The sequence below is a fragment of the Gorilla gorilla genome, chromosome 2, assembly GCF_029281585.2.
Source record: "Gorilla gorilla gorilla isolate KB3781 chromosome 2, NHGRI_mGorGor1-v2.1_pri, whole genome shotgun sequence".
NCBI classification, from domain to species: Eukaryota; Metazoa; Chordata; class Mammalia; order Primates; family Hominidae; genus Gorilla; species Gorilla gorilla.
In genome coordinates, this window is record NC_086017.1 from 197655802 (window position 1) to 197676320 (window position 20519).

General features: G+C 40.1%; 1 protein-coding gene across 1 annotated transcript; it reads left to right on the top strand.

The window, feature by feature from the left end:
• Window positions 1–2026: 2026 nt before the first annotated feature.
• DNAJB11 (DnaJ heat shock protein family (Hsp40) member B11) lies at window positions 2027–17809 on the top strand. The gene is made up of 10 exons (XM_004038163.4): window positions 2027–2469; window positions 3596–3752; window positions 7533–7630; window positions 9361–9493; window positions 13372–13514; window positions 13996–14078; window positions 14717–14774; window positions 15869–15980; window positions 16434–16593; window positions 17354–17809. The coding sequence occupies exons 1-10, from the start codon at window positions 2402–2404 to the stop codon at window positions 17416–17418; spliced, it is 1077 nt and encodes a 358-aa protein (XP_004038211.2). The 5' UTR covers window positions 2027–2401; the 3' UTR covers window positions 17419–17809.
• Window positions 17810–20519: the final 2710 nt, after the last annotated feature.

The following is a 20519-nucleotide window of genomic DNA, read 5'->3' on the forward strand; positions in this document are numbered from 1 at the left end:
CTGTTCTAAGGTGCTCTTTTATACAGCTGTGAACAGAACAATATAGATTCATGCTCTCATGAAACTGGCATTTCAGTGTGTAAGTCTAGGGACCAAGGATGAAAAAAATAGGAGGCCGGGCGTGGTGGCTCATGCCTATAATCCCAGCAGTTTGGGAGGCTGAGGCGGGTGGATCACTTGAGGTCAGGAGTTCGAGACCAACCTGGCCAACATGGTTAAACCCAGTCTCTACTAAAAATACAAAAAAATTAGACGGACATGGTGGTGTGCGCCTGTAGTCCCAGCTACTCGGGAGGCTGAGGCAGGAGAATCGCTTGAACCCGGGAGGCGGAGGTTGCAGTGAGCCAAGATCACGCTACTGCTCTCCAGCCTGGGCGACAGAGCAAGACTCCGTCTCAGGAAAAAAAAAAAAAAAAGAAAGAAAGAAAGAAAAGAAAACAGGGTGGTGTAAGAGTAAGGAACTCGGTAGGGGCTAATTTTGATTAATTAGTCACGGAAGTCTTCCCTGAGGTGGCGACCTTTAAGCTGATATATGAGTTAAAGAAGGAATCACCCATGTTAGCACATGAGGGAGAGTACAGTGTTTCAGGCAAAGGCAATAGCTAGCACAAAGGCCCTCGGCAGGAATGGGCTTGGTGTATACAAAAAAAGAAAGGAAGCAAGTTTTGCTGGAGCATGGTTAGGAGTATAATAGGTTTACAAAGCATAAACGGCTTTGTAAACTAGCATGGAGTTGGGATTTTATTCTAAGTGGAAATGAAGAGCCATTCCAGGCTTTTAAACAGGGGAGTGACATGATTTGACTTTTATTTATTTATTTATTTATTTTGAAACGGTGTGTCACTCTGTCGCCCAGGCTGGAGTGCAGTGACAGGAACTCGGCTCACTGCAACCTCCACCTCCCAGGTTCAAGCAATTTTCCTGCCTCAGGCTCCCGAGTAGCTGGGATTACAGGCGCTCGCCACCACACCCGGCTAATTTTTGTAGTTTTAGTAGAGACAGGGTTTCATCATGTTGGCCAGCCTGGTCTCAAGCTCCTGACCTCAGGTGCTCCGCCCGTCTCGGCCTCGCAAAGTGCTGATTACACTTTGGGTGGGTGAGCCACCGCGCCCGGGCTTTTTTTTTTTTTTTTTTTTTTTAAATCATGTAGTGAGGGACAGGGATGAGCAACATATATTAAGGTATTAAGGAAGATATTAAGAGTGGGGGCAAGGAGGCCAGTTAGGAGGCCCTGGCCAGGTGAGAGAAACACTGTGACCCAGAATCCTGGTAACGGAGATGTAGTGAACAGATTGAAGTATAGTTCAGAGGTAAAGAGTTGGGTAGCTTATGCATGAAAGGAATAAAAACACCTAGAGTTTTGTCCTGATCAACTAGGTGTTGTGTAACTGCGATGAGCAAAATCGGGGGGAAGACGGGGAATCAAAGAGTTCTGTTCGAACCGTAATAATGGTTTTTACTCGTTGCCTGCTTACTATACGCCCGACGATTTACAGATTTTTTTTCCCTGTTAAAATTCACAGAACTGCCAATAAGTGCTTTGCCTTAGTTTTGTTGATAAAGAAACTTAGGCTCAGACTTGGGAGGAGGAGAGGGGTAGGGGGTCTCACCACTAAGAAGCGGTGGAAGCCGAATCCGAACTTAAGTCGGTCTGTCATCACTGTAGCCTTTCCGACACAGTTGTCTTATGGAGTTGCTTGGAGAACGTAAAATAAGAGGCCTAAGCAATGCGTCTGATGTACACCTGTCGTGGAATAACTGTCCCGGCTCATTCGGCCGCTGTACCTCTGCTCCCTCATTCGGAGCGTAGCTGGGTATGAATGAAATTCCAGGCTTGTAGCACAGAGAAAACTTCTCTCCCACAATTGGTTGGTGCTGGGGAGGAGCCTCCTGATTGGTGGAAAGTCCGAGGAAGTGGGCAAGCCGGAGGGATTTCGTGTACCTCAGGTGCCCTCACTCTGACCGGCCCCCTATCATTACGTAATTTTCTACGACTCGCGGTAGCTCAGGCAGAGCGGGTTCCTGCAGCGGCGCGACCCTCTGACGTCTCCGCTTCTAATTGGTCAAGAGCTGCGACTGCAGTTCTGAAGCCTAACTGGTTGCCCGTGCCGCCTCGGAGGTGAAGTGTACTGCGCTGATTGGCTTCCAGGCGCCGGCCGCGTGTGATGTCCCGGGCAACGATTGGCTCTCGCCTACCGGGGGCTTCTCTCACCGGGACTCGGGACTCCCGGGAAGTGGACCGGCAGAAGAGGGGGCTAGCTAGCTGTCTCTGCGGACCAAGGAGACCTCCGCGCCCCCCCGGTGTGAGGCGGCCTCACAGGGCCGGGTGGGCTGGCGAGCCGACGCGGCGGCGGAGGAGGCTGTGAGGAGTGTGTGGAACAGGACCCGGGACAGAGGAACCATGGCTCCGCAGAACCTGAGCACCTTTTGCCTGTTGCTGCTATACCTCATCGGGGCGGTGATTGCCGGGTGAGGAACAGACACTCGCAGACAACGGGGCCCGTGGGTCAGCCTTTGCTGGGGGGTGGGAGGGGGTGGGGGAAGTGGCATTGCCAGACTGACGGAGTGGAGAGGGGCATCGCTGTGGGTTGGCGGGGTGGCGGAGGAAAGTGTAGTATGGGCCAGGCTAGTGGGGTGAGAGGAGAACCGTGGGTGACACCAGTGAGAGGGCCTTAGGTCCAGAGAGGGTCTTAGGTAGAGCTAGATTTGCCCAGAGGAGTGGGAGTTGGATGCATTGCCAAACGGCATTTGGGGGATGAGGGAAAGAAGGTGGTTGCGAGCTGAAGCAGTGTCACGTAGAGCTGGGGAAGAAAGAGGGATGCCTGACTGTAAGGGAAGGTAGTGACAGTGCCAGGCTGAGGTTGAGGGGATGGACGTTTGTTTGATCAAAGAGGTGAGTTGCTGTGCCCCACTGAGGTGGAGAAGCGGACGATGCTCTATGCCAAGCCTTCGAAGAGCCACTGGGGGGCTGACATTAAAGTGGGTGGATGATGCCAGCCCGAGTTGGGACTGACCGAAATTGGATGCGGGATGGGAGCACGAAGATCTTTAGACAGCCCTTGTACTTCCCAGCTTCTTGAGCTATTTATTATCTTAAGTTGCTTCATCTTTAACATTCTGGCAGTGCTACTGTTAGGACATTTATGTGGCATAATCTTTTTAAAGAAGGAAAATCATCCTTTGAGAGTGTTATTTGACTTTTAGAAAAGTCAAAATCATTTGGAGCCAGTATAGGGAAAGGGGGGAAGAGTTAATTTGATTATATGGTTATTGCCTAAAGATAACATGAGACCATAAAATAAGGAAGTGGTTTTCTTGACCGAAGGTGGTTCTGAAAGAAAAGTGCCACAGATGTTTTGAATAATCCGAAAAGTATATAGCCTCTTACTGTGATTACTTCAATATATAAGATTCATTACAAATTCTGGTGTTCTCTTTTTAGTCATTCTTTGTGTGTGTATGTGTCACATAAACGTTCATTTTTATACTTCTTTGCTCAGATACAAACCTAAATGTAGAGGAAAAATAAATCTTTTACTTTGAAAAATGTAACATGTAACTCTTTAATGAAGTATTCTCTCCCTCTACTTCCCAGACGAGATTTCTATAAGATCTTGGGGGTGCCTCGAAGTGCCTCTATAAAGGATATTAAAAAGGCCTATAGGAAACTAGCCCTGCAGCTTCATCCCGACCGGAACCCTGATGATCCACAAGCCCAGGAGAAATTCCAGGATCTGGGTGCTGCTTATGAGGTGAGTCGGGAAAAGTGATAAAGTACGAATAAAATCTGTAGCTCTAGAAAAAACATACAATACAGAGAAACACTCCTTTCAGCTCACATTTATTTATTTATTTTGAGACTGAGTCTCTATTGCCTAGGCTGGAGTGCAGTGGTGCAGTCTCCGCTCACTGCAACCTCCACCTCCTGGGTTCAAGCAGTTCTCCCACCTCAGCCTCCCAAGTAGCTGGGATTACAGGCGCATGCCACCACACCTGGCTAATTTTTGTATTTTTAGTAGAGACAGGGTTTCACCATGTTGGCCAGGCTAGTTTCGAACTCCTGACCTCAAGTGATCCACCCACCTCAGCCTCCCAAAGTGTTGGGATTACAGGCGTGAGCCACCGCGCCCAGCCCAAGTCACTTCTATTTAAAAATAGACAGTGGATAAAAGTACAAGTAGTACTTGATGCTGTATTGTACTAGATATTACATTCATGTTAGTAGATGCCATTTTCTGCCTTTTGATATTAATATTTATTTTAATAAGGAGAATAATGCTGAAAAAGAATAAATGAAAGATTGATAGATTAATAAGTAGATCAACTGATTGGTCTGTCGTTCAATCAGTTTGGGAGCTAGAACCAAAAATAAAAAGAAAGCCTTCATGAGAGTTGCAAACCTGCGTGTTCTTATGAACTAGACAAATAACATGCAGGGCAGGTATAAGTTAAAACATGGCAGCAGATATTCTGCCTCCATATTGGGAAGCAATAAGGATTGTTGAGGACTTTGACAAACTGAAGCCTTCTGGCCCCATTTCAAGGGAGCAGCTGTTACTCAACCCCAGCCAGTTTTTGTCATACAAATGCAAACAGTATGTTCCTGGATGATTTAATTTTTCAAGAAAAGTTGAAAATCTAGATTTTTTATATGAGTTCTGCTTGTAAAAGTGTTGGTAACTAATTCAGTTAAATTTCTTTTTTACATAAATCAAACAGAGCACAGTTTTAATTTGATTTTGCAACCTCTAATCTGGGGATCAAAACACTCTCATGTGTATCATCTCATTTAATCTTCACTAGGACACCAGGAAATATATTAGAGCTAGGCATATTTTTATTCTCATTTTCTAAATAAACACAGAAAAAAATTAATTGAACTAAAAGTCATAGAGCTAAAACTCCTGAATTTAAGTTTAACTTCTTGTATATTGAGAAGGCTAAAAACAAATTGAAAAATATTTTAGGAAGACACAAACCTTGAAAGGAAGGAATCCCAAGATCTCTAGATTAAAGAAGCAATGGAATTGAAACAGTGAGTTATACCCAGATGAACCCAACAGCTGTTGGGGTCCTTTCATCTTTCAACACCTTCAGGGATCCTATGGGGCAGAAATTCTTTTTTATTTTTTTTTGAGACGGAGTCTCGCTCTGTCTGCCAAGCTGGAGTAGAGTGGCACGATCTCGGCTCACTGCAAGCTCCGCCTCCTGGGTTTTACGCTATTCTCCTGCCTCAGCCTCCCGAGTAGCTGGGACTACAGGTGTGCACCACCACGCCCAGCTAATTTTTTGTATTTTTAGTAGAGACAGGGTTTCACTGTGTTACCCAGGATGGTCTCGATCTCCTGACCTCATGATCCACCCGCCTCGGCTTCCCAAAGTGCTGGGATTACAGGCGTGAGCCACCGTGCCTGGCCAAGGGACAGAAATTCTTAACCTGAGGCACATCAATAAACTTGAGAAGGTTGATGGCCCATCCTAAATTATATGTAATATTTTGTTTCTTGTTGATAATATGCATTCTATATTTTGCACTGTATTTTCCATGAATAGTCCCCTTGTTTGCTAGGAACCTAATACTCAAAAACATTTTCTAGGGAGCTGAATTTACCATGCTCTCTAAAGAATCTTCACGTTCTTTATCAATGACCTAGGCAGGCTATACAAAGGTCAGTCATGAAATCGTGGTTTATTTAACTATAACAATCCTTTTAGCCACTAGTTCAAATTTCTTTTTTCTTTTTATCATTCAAGCTTGATTGCCTTTAGTCTTAGGTAAATTAGTGTTCACAAATTAGAATCCGAGTACAGTTATGAAGAATCTTTTGTGAATACAAATTTGTTTTCTCTACAGAGCTAGGATCACTGCTGGCATTTTAATTACTTGAGAATCTGTGTATTGGTTGGCCAATCAACTAAAAACCTTTTTTCTTTTAAAATAGTTTCCAAGACCATGGAATAAAATTGCATTCCTTGATGGAAGAAAAGCGAGAAGGAAGTAAATGATAATGACTTCAAGAGTAGTTTTAGGGGGTTATTACAGAAGCCTCTGATGTCTAAAAAGAAACTGACTTAAAACTAGTCTTTGGGGGTTTTGAAATGGTGTTTTTTATAGTCTCAAATGCAGGGTTCATTTATTTGTCAAGATCAGATCAGAGAAGTAGACTAAAAGTGAAAGTATTGGAGATCCAGATAATAATAAGGGTTTTTTTTTTTTAAGTTAATTGTGCCCATTTCTCCTTCCCCAAAGTACCTATTTTCTAAAGATACTTGTGAAAACATTCTTTCCTCTCCCTTTTTCTATCATAGTGGCTTTAATCAAGTACTGTGGTCACTTCTGGAATAACCCATTTGCCTTTGCTTTTAAGAATGTTCACTCTCTTGTATACTCAATTTCTATTTATCCTTTCAAGGATATCTTAAATGTTAGTACATTTTTGCCATGACTCCTTACACCTCATTTGGGCCCTAAGCCAAAAGTGTGTCCTGTGTGAATATGCCTTTCTTTTAAGTCAACAAGCCCCGTCTACTTTGAATCTCTCTTTTTCTGGGCCACCATGAGTGTGGTTTTGAAATAACTCTCTCCTTCAGACTCTTGTCTAAGTAGGAGTTTATAAATATCAAAGGAAGATTTTAAAGCCATTTAATTTTCACAAGTATATATGTGCATATATATCAGATTGCTCTAAATAAGAGAGAAAGTTTTTTTTTGCATGTTGAAGGCAAATTTTGAAAAGGATGGAAGCTTATTTTGTTGTTACATTCTTTAATATACAGAGAGAAAGCATATAGTCATGATTGTGTATGTAGTTCTCTGAAACTTAAAACTTCAAGAATTATTTCAAGCAATGAAATTGACCTTGAATAACCTTCATAGAGTATTTTTACTTATTACTCTTTCTGCATTTCAAACTCAGGACATTACAAACTTAAACATATATATATATGGCAGGCAACATTCTTCCACAAATGGATTTCTGCATATACCAAAAAATGAAAAAAGGATGAAAAGATATCAGTGTAGGCCTCTCTGGAGGGCCTGTCATTTGATTTCCTTGACTTGCGCGCGCGCGCGCGTTGTGTGTGTGTGTGTGTGTGTTTTGGGTAGGGGGTGTTATAGACCTGTGGGGCCAAGTTGTTTTGAAGGCAGTATAGTGGTTAACAGCATAAGCACCAGAGTCAAACTGCATGGGAAGTAAACCTGAGGAATCCGTCTTAACTCTTTCCTGTTACCACCCTGACCTTCACAGCTGCATTGCTAATCTCAGGTATTATTTTTTAGTGACTACGCGAGTTTTGAGAACTTTAAATTAAAAACATGAATGGAGCAATGTGGAATGAACAATGCATCAAAGAATTTAGTCTTAGAGAAAATAACTTTGTAAATATGCCTTAATACAGTAGATAATGGAAACTGCATTCTATTAAAATTTTAGACCCACTGTCAAAGTAAAAACAAACATAAATATGACTGTGCCTTAACTGGATATTACCAACTCATGATCTTTTCCTCCACTGGCTTTTATCCCCAGGTTCTGTCAGATAGTGAGAAACGGAAACAGTACGATACTTATGGTGAAGAAGGATTAAAAGATGGTCATCAGAGCTCCCATGGAGACATTTTTTCACAGTGAGTAATTTACCCATCTGCAAAGTGTTAGTGTCTGAGAGAGGGTCTCTTAGCGATTAAAGAATTATTCTCATTCCCTAGTTCAGAAACTTTTGATGAACAGTACAATTTAGCTGATCCAAAGATCAATTATTGTCCTCCCTGTGGGAAGATAGTCTTCTATTTTCGCAAAGCTTCAGGAAAGACGGATGGCACTGAAAGGACATTCCATCTAGCCAACCGTATCAGTTAAATCAGTGCAGACAATTCGCGGGGACATGTGTTGGAAATCAGTTCATCCTTGCCTACTTGCTACCTTGGAATCTGCAAACCACTTAATGAGCAAAATTATTGTTAGCAGAGATAGAAAAATTCCTGCTCCCATACCCAGAGCTGCCTCTCTTTCATGCTATCAACAAGTGAGGGTGATTATAATAACCAGCATTAGGGGAAGGAATTAGGGTAGAGGACCTTTATCTCTTGCTTTCTGGGAGTGCTGGGTGGTTGGAATAATAAACACTTTCTTCCTCACTCTTTGAACCTCTCTTTATTGAGCATTTGAATTTCCACATTCCCTGATGATTACATATACTAAGAGACCTTAATCTGGGGTTTCAGGTCTGAAATTATAAACAAAAAGATGTTCGAATCTGCATTTTTATGGGGAGAGTTCATTGTTTTCTTTAGATTCTCAAAGGGTTCTGTGAACCCTTCCCCAAAAGAAGTAAGAATCACTGTTGCATATAGTAGTTACCACCATTTAGTGCTTGGTTGGAGGGCCTGGGGTGGGGGAGTAGATTTTTAGGGTCTGTAAAGATGTGTGAGTAACATGATTGGGACATCTTTTCCCCCCGCCAGGATCAATTTGGCTGGCTGAAGTGATCCCTAGGGAATACCAGAAAGAGAAACAGCTTCCCCAGCCCCCACCCTGTTCTCTCCCCTTGCCTTTATTTAAGATTCAGGGAATTCATTCACCTGAGTTGGTTGGTGGGAGAGGGAGTTATATAGTTATCATCATCGCTATGCTAATATATGAGGCTTCTTAGTAACACCAAAAATTAACATTAGTTTAAACCACCTGTAGGATTGAAGGTCACCTTTTTTGTTAATCTCAAGTTACTCTTGTTACTTACAAAAATTAGTTTGGGTCTTATAGAGGCTAGAACTTCCTTCTCCTTAAGCACTAGGATTTTACTAAGGCTGATGCTTTTTTAAGCTTATTTAATTACATACTCAAGATTTTTGTGTAGAGCAGTAGCTTCTTTCAACAAGTTAGCTTCTAAAAAGCATGTAAAGAGAACACTACATATGTTAAAATTACCGATAAAAATTTCTTAAATTAACCATTACATTTAGCATTACACAAGTTTATGTATACTGTACTCTTTCTCAATAAGTCCACCATATTCAGATTTTTCCCAATATTGAAAGATTATTATTTCATTGGTTGGGTCCAACATTGAATTCATTGGCATACTGTGTGTGTATGTACTGTACTATATGTATGGGCTATATTTTGTTAAAAAGTGGATTTTTTTGTAGTAAGGGACCATATAGTTACAATATGGTTGATAGTATATAAATTTAAAATTATGTATGATAGCTGACTCCATTGTATTAAAAAATACCTTGTAGTTTTGCACAATGCATTGGTAGAAACAATAGTTTATCAATGTAAAGAAAATGAGTTAATTGTGAAACATGGAGTCTTGATTTTTTTTTTTTCCTGATGATTTTGCACTTATCTTTAGCTTCTTTGGGGATTTTGGTTTCATGTTTGGAGGAACCCCTCGTCAGCAAGACAGAAATATTCCAAGAGGAAGTGATATTATTGTAGATCTAGAAGTCACTTTGGAAGAAGTATATGCAGGAAATTTTGTGGAAGTAAGTTCAAACAATATAGCTGTTCATATTGACTCCCAGAACTTGCACTTTTGACTAAAAATAAGAGGTTTATATGTACCTTCTCTGTCTTTTTGAGGGTAAGAGGGAGTGATCAAATGCACAAAATTGAATTAATTATAATGCTTGGTTCATGATACACTGATGTCATTGTTTTATCACCCAGCTTAAGAACTAAGTAAAACATTACCATGACTTAATCTGCCTACATGCTACTTCCCTGTTCCATTACCCTGCCTCCCTTCAAAGGTAACTACTGTATTGAATTATGTCTTTATTGTTCTTTTGCCATTCTTACTTTATCATGTATATATGAATACCTGAATAATGTATTGTTTGTTATATTGTTTTTGATTTTTTAGAAATGGTATTTTATTCATTATTTTCTGGGACTGGTTATTTTCACTCACTGTTATGTTACTAGGATTCACCCTTGTTGCTTATTGCTATATTGTGACCATAATTTATTAATAGGCATTTTTGTTTCTTCCAGTTTTATTCAATTCCAAACAGCACTTTTATGAACATTTTAATCCATATATCCAGGTTCAGATGAACAAGAATATCTCTTGGGTGGATATGCTTGAGAGTAGAATTGCTGGGTAATATGAACCAATGTTCATTTTTACAAGTTAATACTGTATTGTTTTTGAAATTGATTGTACTGATGCTTCTACATGCAATTTATGAGATCCTATAGATTCACTGCCTCACTAATACTTGGAATTATTAGACTTCTTAATTTTTGCTCATCAAATGGGTATAAAATATCTCATTATGGTCTTGTTTTACATTTTTTTAAATTACCAATTAGGATCAGCATCTCTTCCTGTGTTTATTGGCCATATTTGTTTCCTCTCTTGTGAAATGCCTGTTCTTTCTTTTGCCTCTTGCTTATTGATTTCTAAGAATACTTCACTCTTGCTGCTAATTCTTTTTTTTTTTTTTTTTTGAGACGGAGTCTCGCTCTGTCGCCCAGGCTGGAGTGCAGTGGCGCGATCTCGGCTCACTGCAAGCTCTGCCTCCTGGGTTCACGCCATTCTCCTGCTTCAGCCTCCCGAGTAGCTGGGACTACAGGCGCCCGCCACCACGCCCGGCTAATTTTTAGTATTTTTAGTAGAGACGGGGTTTCACCGTGTTAGCCAGGATGGTCTCGATCTCCTGACCTCGTGATCCACCCGCCTCGGCCTCCCAAAGTGCTGGGATTACAGGCGTGAGCCACCGCGCCCAGCCGCTGCTAATTCTTTGTTGGCTGTATGTAATGCAGATATAGCCTATCTGTTTGTAACTTGTCTTTTCATTATGTTTAAGATTTATTTCAATTTTCAGCAAACAGAACTAATTAATGTAATTAAATCTATCAGTCTTTAATGGTTAGTTTTTGTGTCTTTTTAAAGAAATTCGTTTTTGTTCTAAAATAAGAAAGCAGCCATGTGCAGTGGAGCACACTTGTAATCTCAGCTACTCAGGAGGCTGAGGTAGGAGGATTGCTTGAGGCCAGGAGTTTGAGGCTATCATGTCCTGTGATTGTATCTGTGAATAGCCACTGCACTCTAGCCTGGACAACATAACTGAAACTCATCTCTGGAGAAAAATTTTAAAATAAAATAAGAAAGCTGTTCACCTATATTTTCTGCTAAAACTCTGGGATCTTTTAATATGAGGTTATTCATCTTTTTTAAATTCTGGAAAATATGTCTCATTATTTTTTACAATTCTTTTATCACTCCTACTTCTGTCTGCTCTTAACTTTCTTTTAAATATGAAAAATAAATTTTGTTTCTTTATCCTTCACTGCTTCCTTCTGGGAGGTACCTCGTTTTGATCTCCCAGCTTACTACTTCAGTCTTCAGCTATATCCATTCTAATAATAACCCATCTGCTGTGTTTTAATTTCAACTCATATTTTTATGCATAATATTTCTACTTGATTCTTGCATTATTTCTTACTCTATATCATTTTACTAATGCCTTCCCTCCTTAAGTATTATCATGCTTGTTTTAAGTTCCTGGTCTTTTTTTAAGCAAAGTACAGTTGCTTAAAATATATGTGTTATTCAGTTTGTTGTCTTTTGTGGGGCAGATGATAGACCTTCTCAGGTATCTAGCTGTCTTGGCCTTTGAGCTGATATTCCCTTACAGGTACCAGCAACTACCTTTCCCTGCAGAGCATCGTGGGCTGAGCCCTGGCCCGCTGGTTTTAAGTGTGTTTTGTTTGGTGTCTTGGGGTGTTTTTTGTTTTGTTTGCTGTCTGGAGTCTTTTGTTTTCTGTAGTCATGGGAAACAGTTCAAAACAGCCCTCTATCTGTGGGATTTTCTCATATATTCTGTGTTGAAGTTACTGTTTCCTGGAATCCATGTTTTCTTGTAGTTTTTCCAGGATACTGGAGGAGACAGCCGGTAGCCTGTGCATATGTGCCATCTTGACAAGAAGCGTATTCTTCTTAGTTGTAGCTGCTTCTCTGAATAATTGAAAGAAGAGATATAGACAATCACAGAAGATGCAACTGACTTGTAATACTGTTGAGGCTGCAGGAGAAAAGGGCATTAAAAATATTCATAAACCAGTGAGGTTGTTTAGATGGGAGGAAAGAGGTGAGCCTAATTAGCGCCCATGTTCCCTTCCAAGCCTGTTCTGCAGTTGTCACTAATACACAGTAGACATCACTTTTTGCTGTTAGTGTGTTCCCGAACAAACTCTTTTTTAATCCAACTATTGTAAAGGCTGTAAATGGCTTTGCTGGTTCAGTAACCCCATGCTAAATTCTTTTTTTCCTTGTTTTCAATCCGCTCCTTCTGTATGTAAATTCTTTTTTAAAGAAGAAAAAATACCTTGAGAAATAGGATAGCACAATGGTTAAGAAGCATGGACTTTGCAGCTAGACTGCCTAGTTTAGAATCCTGGCTCTGCCATGTATTAGCCATGTGGCCTTGGTCATGTTACTTAACCTTTCTATACTTCTGTTACCTCACCTGTAAAATGGGGATAATAACAGTACCTGTCTCATAGAGTTGTGAGGGTTAAATGAATATGTAAAAGTGTTTGGCACATGGCTTGGCATGTAGTAAGTGCTATAAAATGTTTGCTCTGATTACTATTATTGTTGCTATAATTTACTCTGTTGACCTGGGCCTTTCATGTGTTGGTAGGCTTTAAGGGATTTTTCTCCAAGCATTCGTCATTCTGCTGCGTGAGCACATACCTTGTGATTAGATGTTTGGCTATTTAAACAGGCAAAACTAGGAATACGTTTCTGCATATATATCAATTTTACATTCTTAGAGGGATCAGAATGTTTGATTGCAGTCAACTACAAAGAGATAGTCATTCTTTCTCTTCCTACGTGTTAAAGTATCTGAATGGAGATAGCTCCAGAAAATAGTCCTGGATTGCGTTTCCTGAAATAAGGAGACATTTTCATTAGGTTAATCAGAGGATTGGATAGTAGCCACATACCAGGTTTTGAAGGTAGTGATTGTTCCTCAGGGGTTATGCTTTACACAGCTCGGATTTCCTAAAAGATAATCATTACATGAAGTACTTTAACTCAGTAGCATTTAGTTGTGGCTTAGAAATGCTGATATCATACACTTTATTTTTCGGTTCTCTTGTTTCTTACTCCCATCTCTACTTCTCCAGCTTTAGAATTTGAGTCATTTAAGTATGTGTTTGCTTCATTCCTGTTTGGGGGCTGATTTGTACTCTTCAAAGAGTTTTGTCAGCTTTAGATCTCTGAGGGATAGATTGCCAGAGAAGGGGAAGTTTCAGTCCAGGCATATGTGCAGAGCCTTGATCAATTGAGGAAAGGAAAGGCTGTTTTACACAAGAGAGAAGCTGATGTTGTTTATGCACTTCCTAGGTAGTTAGAAACAAACCTGTGGCAAGGCAGGCTCCTGGCAAACGGAAGTGCAATTGTCGGCAAGAGATGCGGACCACCCAGCTGGGCCCTGGGCGCTTCCAAATGACCCAGGAGGTGGTCTGCGACGAATGCCCTAATGTCAAGTAAGTGAAAGCACCTTCTTTGTTCTACCAAGAAACACTTGTTAATTTCGTTCATCTAGCCAAACACTAATGGTCCATACTAGATCTTTCTCTGTCCCCTCCCCACTGCCATGTTCTGCAAAAGGATAGAGCAAAACAATGTACATTTTTTTTGAAGTATTTGTAAATATCTCCTTTTATGTTTCTGAACTAACAAGCAGTGCCCTTTATTTCTGATACATTTTCGACAAGTATTAATGCTTCATTTTCTTCCTTCTTGTACTATTAGAGCAGCCTTATATGTTTATAAATGTATAGTAGCTTCACCCTGGATTTTAGCATATAGAAGATGTAAATGATTATCAGATAGTTTTGTCAAGTAGAGGCACACTACAGTCTTCCAAGAAAAAGCTCTGATAAAATAGAATATAACTTTATCTATATCTGATGTTTTGTTTATATTTTCATTATTTTTCTCCTCTTTTAATTCTCTTTACCTCAGACTAGTGAATGAAGAACGAACGCTGGAAGTAGAAATAGAGCCTGGGGTGAGAGACAGCATGGAGTACCCCTTTATTGGAGAAGGTGAAATATTGATATTTGATTTTTTGATTGTGATAACTTTTTGCTCTCTGCTTGTTTGTGAATACCTCTCACCCCTGCCTTACTCCATCTTAATGTTCACATAGTAAACGCATATATAATTTCCAACACTCTTCGGCCAATTTTAGGATATACAAAGCCTTTTGTTTACCTGAAGCAGTAGCATTACCGTTTATCCTTTGAATGTCATGGCCAAAAGTTATTATGAGGTAGCCTAAGTTTCATCAAAATTTAGGGTGTTCAGACCTTAATGAGTTTTAATTCAGCAATGAAAGAAGATATGTAACTCTAGTTGGCATTAATAAGATGCTCTCAGGACCTCACCTTTAGACTTAAGTTTAAAACTCTAAAAATAAAAAAAGCTTTAAGACTTAGGTTCAGGAGACCAGTGTATCATTCTTTGTTTAGGAAATGGGTCAAGTTATGTACTGCTGTATCTGAGGCAAAGGTGATGATTTCTAATAATCTGAAACTTGATACAACCAGGCAGAGACACTGCCGTCACAGATTTGACAGGTCAATGCCCAAAGTAGTGGATTAAAAAAATGTATCTGTTGCCAAATAGATTTGTGGTATTCAACTTGTATGATTTACAATATGCGGTAATCTGCTCTGACTAGGTGAGCCTCACGTGGATGGGGAGCCTGGAGATTTACGGTTCCGAATCAAAGTTGTCAAGTAAGTAATCTAATTTTAGAGGTCTTCTCAGATGAGTCAAATTATAGAGACGTAGGTGGCCACCAGAGCAGTTAGACTTTTTTCTCTGTTTCTTACCCTTATTACCCTAAACGATGATTTGTAACTCCTCTACAAGGCTGAAAACTTGGGGTTGGGCCCTAGGATTGAGCCCCAGTTATTTATTTACTTAGGACTTAAAAATGCAAAAGATGTTGGAAGGAAATAATTGATAAGTAAGGAGTTATAAAAGAGAAACAAACAAGATAGGGAGTCAAAGCTGAGATTTTAGCTGAAGAAGTATGGCACCATACAAGAATAGGAGACTTTTCCATAGACAGAACCTTCTACATAATATGCAGCTTCTGTAAAGAGAGAGCTTTTCTTTTGTGAGCTTCTCTTCAGCATGAAGTGCTGCTTAGACAGTTTTGCCTGGGACTCCGGCTTTCTTGATTACTGTTTCTATCTTGTTACCACTTTGGAAACCAGTAATATCTCTGCCTCTGTAAGGAGTCATCAAAACAGGGTTCCCACCAGATTATGGAGAAATGGCCTCCCACTGTCTGGGACTTTGCCTTCCTGCACTCTTTAATCTCAGTGTTGTTTTCCCCAGCTTCTTTACCTACCTTGTCTTTATCACCACTTCTTAGAGAAACTGGAACATGTGTTGTTTCCTGAATAAACCTGACACCTTCCTTGTCTTTGCCAGAATTCCTTCTCACTCTATTTCCCCTTCCCTCCACCCATTTTATCTGCATTTCTACAGCCAACTTAGTCTTGTGAGCCCAGCTCAGGAAAACTTCTGTAGACCTATTTCTGAAGATGATCTCCCCAGAAGCTGCCTTTCTCTCTTTTTCCATAATCTAATGATTATAGTTTTACTTATACTCTGGCTTTTGCTGATTGTGTGTTCCTTAACAGTAGCATTTAATAAGACTTAAACAACTTTATATTCTCGATTAATACTACACACAAAAGTATGTCTAAGAAATGTTTATTGTTGGAAAGAGTGGTGTTCACCTTTTTCCAAGATTTTTCTAACAACTGTTTGAACTTAAAGTTGAAAATTAATGATTTTTACCTTATTCTGTTTTTAGGCACCCAATATTTGAAAGGAGAGGAGATGATTTGTACACAAATGTGACAATCTCATTAGTTGAGTCACTGGTTGGCTTTGAGATGGATATTACTCACTTGGATGGTCACAAGGTAAACAAACCAATTTACTCATTCTGCATCCTTTTGAAGCCTTTATGTGGGTAGTTTTGAGATGTATCAGCTGTTTCAGTCATTGAGAACCAGATGGACTCCTTTCTTGGTCGTATTCTGCCGTCTGTACTTACTCTGCTGCTGAGCATACTGCAATAACAGTGCCAGACCTTTCAGCTACTCAGAATGGATTGCACGGCCTTTGACAATCTTGTCCTTATAGTTTCTATTGACGAAAACCTTTCTTTGTTTACTTGTTTTCGTGTTTGATTTTTCTTCTTTAAAATCCTTTGTTCTTGACTCACATTGTCCTAATGGTATTTCCTTTGCTCCTTCATTCTTTCTTTTTGCTGAGCTGTGACATTGGCTTTGTGTACCAGTGCTCACTAGAAGCTGTGTGATGTACTTCAGATGTACCGCTCCTGCTGCAGTACATTCCCTTTGGTTTTCTAGGTACATATTTCCCGGGATAAGATCACCAGGCCAGGAGCGAAGCTATGGAAGAAAGGGGAAGGGCTCCCCAACTTTGACAACAACAATATCAAGGGCTCTTTGATAATCACTTTTGATGTGGATTTTCCAAAAGAACAGTTAACAGAGGAAGCGAGAGAAGGTATGGCATATTATTGTGTGTGTGTGTGTGTTTGTGTGTGTGTATGTGTGTGTGTGTGAGATGAGAAAAGGACGGCAATAGAAGAACTCTCCAGTGACATGAGACATCAATCATTAATGCTAGTAGAACACTAAGATAGGAATGAACTCATCTTTCTCTGTAAAGGCGATATATTAAAAATCCTGCATCTTTGTGTTACAAAAGTCTGTGTAAGCTGTGCTTCAAAACCTAGGGAGTGATAGAGTATATGGCAGTGAAACAGAATCACTTAAAACAAATGAACTGGACCACACTGTAAAAGGGAGGATGAGGTAGACTGAAGAAAGATTAGAAGCTTATGGGTGCATGTCTAGGATGACTGGTTGAGAAGAGGGCCCCACTGGGGGTCCTAAATAGTAAGAGAAAGGAGAGCAATGAAGGAGGTAAAAACTGAAAAGAGGATACAGAAGAAGGAATGGAAGACTGAGCTGAAGAGTTTTCTTTCCCTTTTGATTGCCTCTTCTCAGTCCTCATTTCATAGAGCTTTGTGGGACATGTATGTGGTATGTGGGCCTAAAAGAGAGACAAGGGATCATCCTGGACACACACGTGCATGTGTGGGGTTACCTACATGCGATTACGTTGGAGATTGGTAGTTATTTAATTCACATCCATGTTTGTCATAAGGCCTTTTATGAGCCTTTTCTTGAAATATGCTCTTTAAACGCTAGGAAAGTAACATTTTTTTGTTAATGGAGTCATTTGTTCATTCTTTCTTCAGGTATCAAACAGCTACTGAAACAAGGGTCAGTGCAGAAGGTATACAATGGACTGCAAGGATATTAAGAGTGAATAAAATTGGACTTTGTTTAAAATAAGTGAATAAGCGATATTTATTATCTGCAAGGTTTTTTTGTGTGTGTTTTTGTTTTTATTTTCAATATGCATTTAGGCTTAATTTTTTTATCTAATGATCATCATGAAATGAATAAGAGGGCTTAAGAATTTGTCCATTTGCATTCAGAAAAGAATGACCAGCAAAAGGTTTACTAATACCTCTCCCTTTGGGGATTTAATGTCTGGTGCTGCCGCCTGAGTTTCAAGAATTAAAGCTGCAAGAGGACTCCAGGAGCAAAAGAAACACAACATAGAGGGTTGGAGTTGTTAGCAATTTCATTCAAAATGCCAACTGGAGAAGTCTGTTTTTAAATACATTTTGTTGTTATTTTTTTCATGACTCCTGTTTCTTCTGTGAGCTATTTGGGTTGTCCTCCCATCAAGCAAGATGGATGCACACGCATGCAAAAGAGTGATATAGATCCAGTCCCCATGCCCAGTTACACATACGGCATCTGCTAGAAAGGAGCTTGGAAGAAACTGAATGGTTGATTGGGGTCCGTGAATGAAGGTTACACAAAGATCTAATTGTCCTTGAAGTATATTTTCTCTCATTTAATTTGGGAATAATAATCTGATATGGACACTTTACTGTTTAGAAAGCACCTTTCATGTATATAATTTCAGTTGACCTCATGGTTAGAAAGCCTTTGGTTTGTTTAGGAACAAGGACTACCACTGGTTCTAGAAAAGGAATTTAGAGTTGCAAATTATGTTTGCTCATCTCATGGCACCCAATTCAGATGCTATGTGACGAGTACATTTGACTTTTGAATCTCCCTCATTTTCACATATATAGTCACATCACACTCTACTTTTCATGTACTTTGGACTTTTTGTCTCTGCTAGTGAGTATTTCAATTCTGTTTAACAACTGCTGTTGCATATTGTGTGTGGAGCTGCCTTCTAGCCATCAGCATAGTTCTAGCAGCATCCCTGCCTTTGGGCTATACATATCTTAGAAATCACCAGGCGTGGTGGCTCACACCTATAATCCCAGCACTTTGGGAGGCCGAGGCGGGTAGATCACGAGGTCAGGAATTCAAGATCAGCCTGGCCAACAGGGTGAAACCCCGTCTCTACTAAAAATGCAAAAATTAGCCGGCCACGGTGGTGGGCGCCTGCAATTCCAGCTACTCAGGAGGCTGAGGCAGGAGAATTGCTTGAACCCGGGAGGTGGAGGTTGCAGTGAGGGGAGATCGTGCCACTGCACTCCAGCCTGGGTGACAGAGCAAGACTCCATCTCTAAAAAAAAAATCAAGTGAAACCACACAAATACGTATGTAAGTTTAGTGGACTTTTTGTACCTGTAAGATTCATTATGTACTGAATTGCCTCTAGTTGAGCATTTCTCAGGAGTGATCATCATTTCCTTTATATATCAGCCCCGGAGAAGTCTTGATCATTATCTGCACTTACTAATCCCCATTTTTCCAGGATGTATGCAAGGGTCAGTCATGATACTAAGAGCTAGAGCTGCTAGTCTTGGTGAGAAAGACCCCATAGGGATAATGTGTTTCCTACAAAGAAGAATGTTAATGGGGCTTTGTCACTCCTGGGCTTTGTCACTCCTTTTTATCCATTGTCTAGATTGTCGTGATTTAATAAGTTAAAGAATATTCTTTCATTATTGGACTCTGAGCTTCAGGTAGCTTTAAGTGCTTTATCTGAGGCACATTGTAATTTGGAAAGATTTATATTAAAGTTCCATAGATTTTCTTAAGAAGGGAAGATAAACACCGTAGAGGAAGGATGCTAGGTAATTAATGTGGAAGAACAGATAATAGTGTCTTCAGTTCTGCAAGGAAAAAAGCCATTCCAGGGAGCTATGCAATGAGGCTGAAAGGATGCTTGGCCTGGAATCAGACTTAATCGCTATGACTGAGGAAGCTTGTTAGCCTCAGTTTTCTCATCTGCAAAATGGAGATAATGAAGGGGGATATTTTTGTGCTTGGTCTTTTATGCATCTTAAACATCTTTTTGGGCTACTCAGAGATTTATTCACTTACATATACTCCTGCCCCTTAGCTGCATTCACTATTGGTTAGGTGCTGGATTGCCAAATCCTAGATGGATATTAGTGCTCAGAAATCACTGAAAAGGGAACAGGATTTGGAAACTTAAAACCTGTTTGAAAAGGTCCAATGGGTGTTACTAGAAATGGGAATGGAAAGATGATAATTTTATTCTATTCCTTGAAAAAAAGCTGCTATTGGCTCCAGTAGCAACCTTTACCATGAACAAAAGATATCCAAGGGCTCTGAAAGATAAGCAAGAGAAGAAGACACCACTTGGTAAGTGTTCACTTTTTAAAATTCTAGTATTTTAGTCACTGAAATTGCTCCAGGACTCACAGTGAAGGGTTGGACACAGGTCACAGGCAGTGGGCACCAGTACAGCTTCCATCATGAGTTTAGATGTCAAAGAGCCCCGACACTTTCTTATTCCATTAACAGAAATGAAATATTTCTGAGTGGTATAACTTTAAGCACAGTTCTTCTAATAATGCAGCCAGCCTGAGAATGACATAATTTGGGGGCAGTCTCATCACACTGAGTGTCAGTGAAAACCCTCTAGAGCTGCATAGTCCAATCTGGTAGCCACATGTGGCAATTGAGCACTTGAAATGTGGCTCATCCAAACAGAGGTGCTATGAAGCATAAAATACACACTGGATTTTGAAGACTTAGTATAAAAAAAAGTAAAATGTCTCAATTTTATATTGACTACATGTTTAAATGATAGCATTTTGAATACAACTGGTGAAATAAAATAGATTATTAAAAACAAAATATATTACTAAAATTCACCTGAGTTGTTTTCACTTTTTAGAATTTGGCTAATAGGAAATTTTAATTACGTATGTAGTTCACATTATATTTCTGTGGATTGCACTGCTCTAAGAGTCTCGCCCAGGCTGTGCCAGGTCACTCAACAGAAGTTGACTAGTACTTTGGGATAAAGGGCCTCATATTTACTCCTATTCAGTTACCTCCCCCTCACTCAGTTGGCCCAGTGGTCCAGTCTGTTACCATGTTTTGGGATCCTCC

Excerpts from the sequence above, each read along its gene's own strand:
- DNAJB11 (XM_004038163.4), top strand. The coding sequence starts at position 2,402 with ATGGCTCCGCAGAACCTGAGCACCTTTTGCCTGTTGCTGCTATACCTC. Across the intron at positions 3,753-7,532 it reads ATCTGGGTGCTGCTTATGAG|GTTCTGTCAGATAGTGAGAA; the intron begins GTGAGTCGGGAA and ends TTTTATCCCCAG. Across the intron at positions 9,494-13,371 it reads ATGCAGGAAATTTTGTGGAA|GTAGTTAGAAACAAACCTGT; the intron begins GTAAGTTCAAAC and ends TGCACTTCCTAG.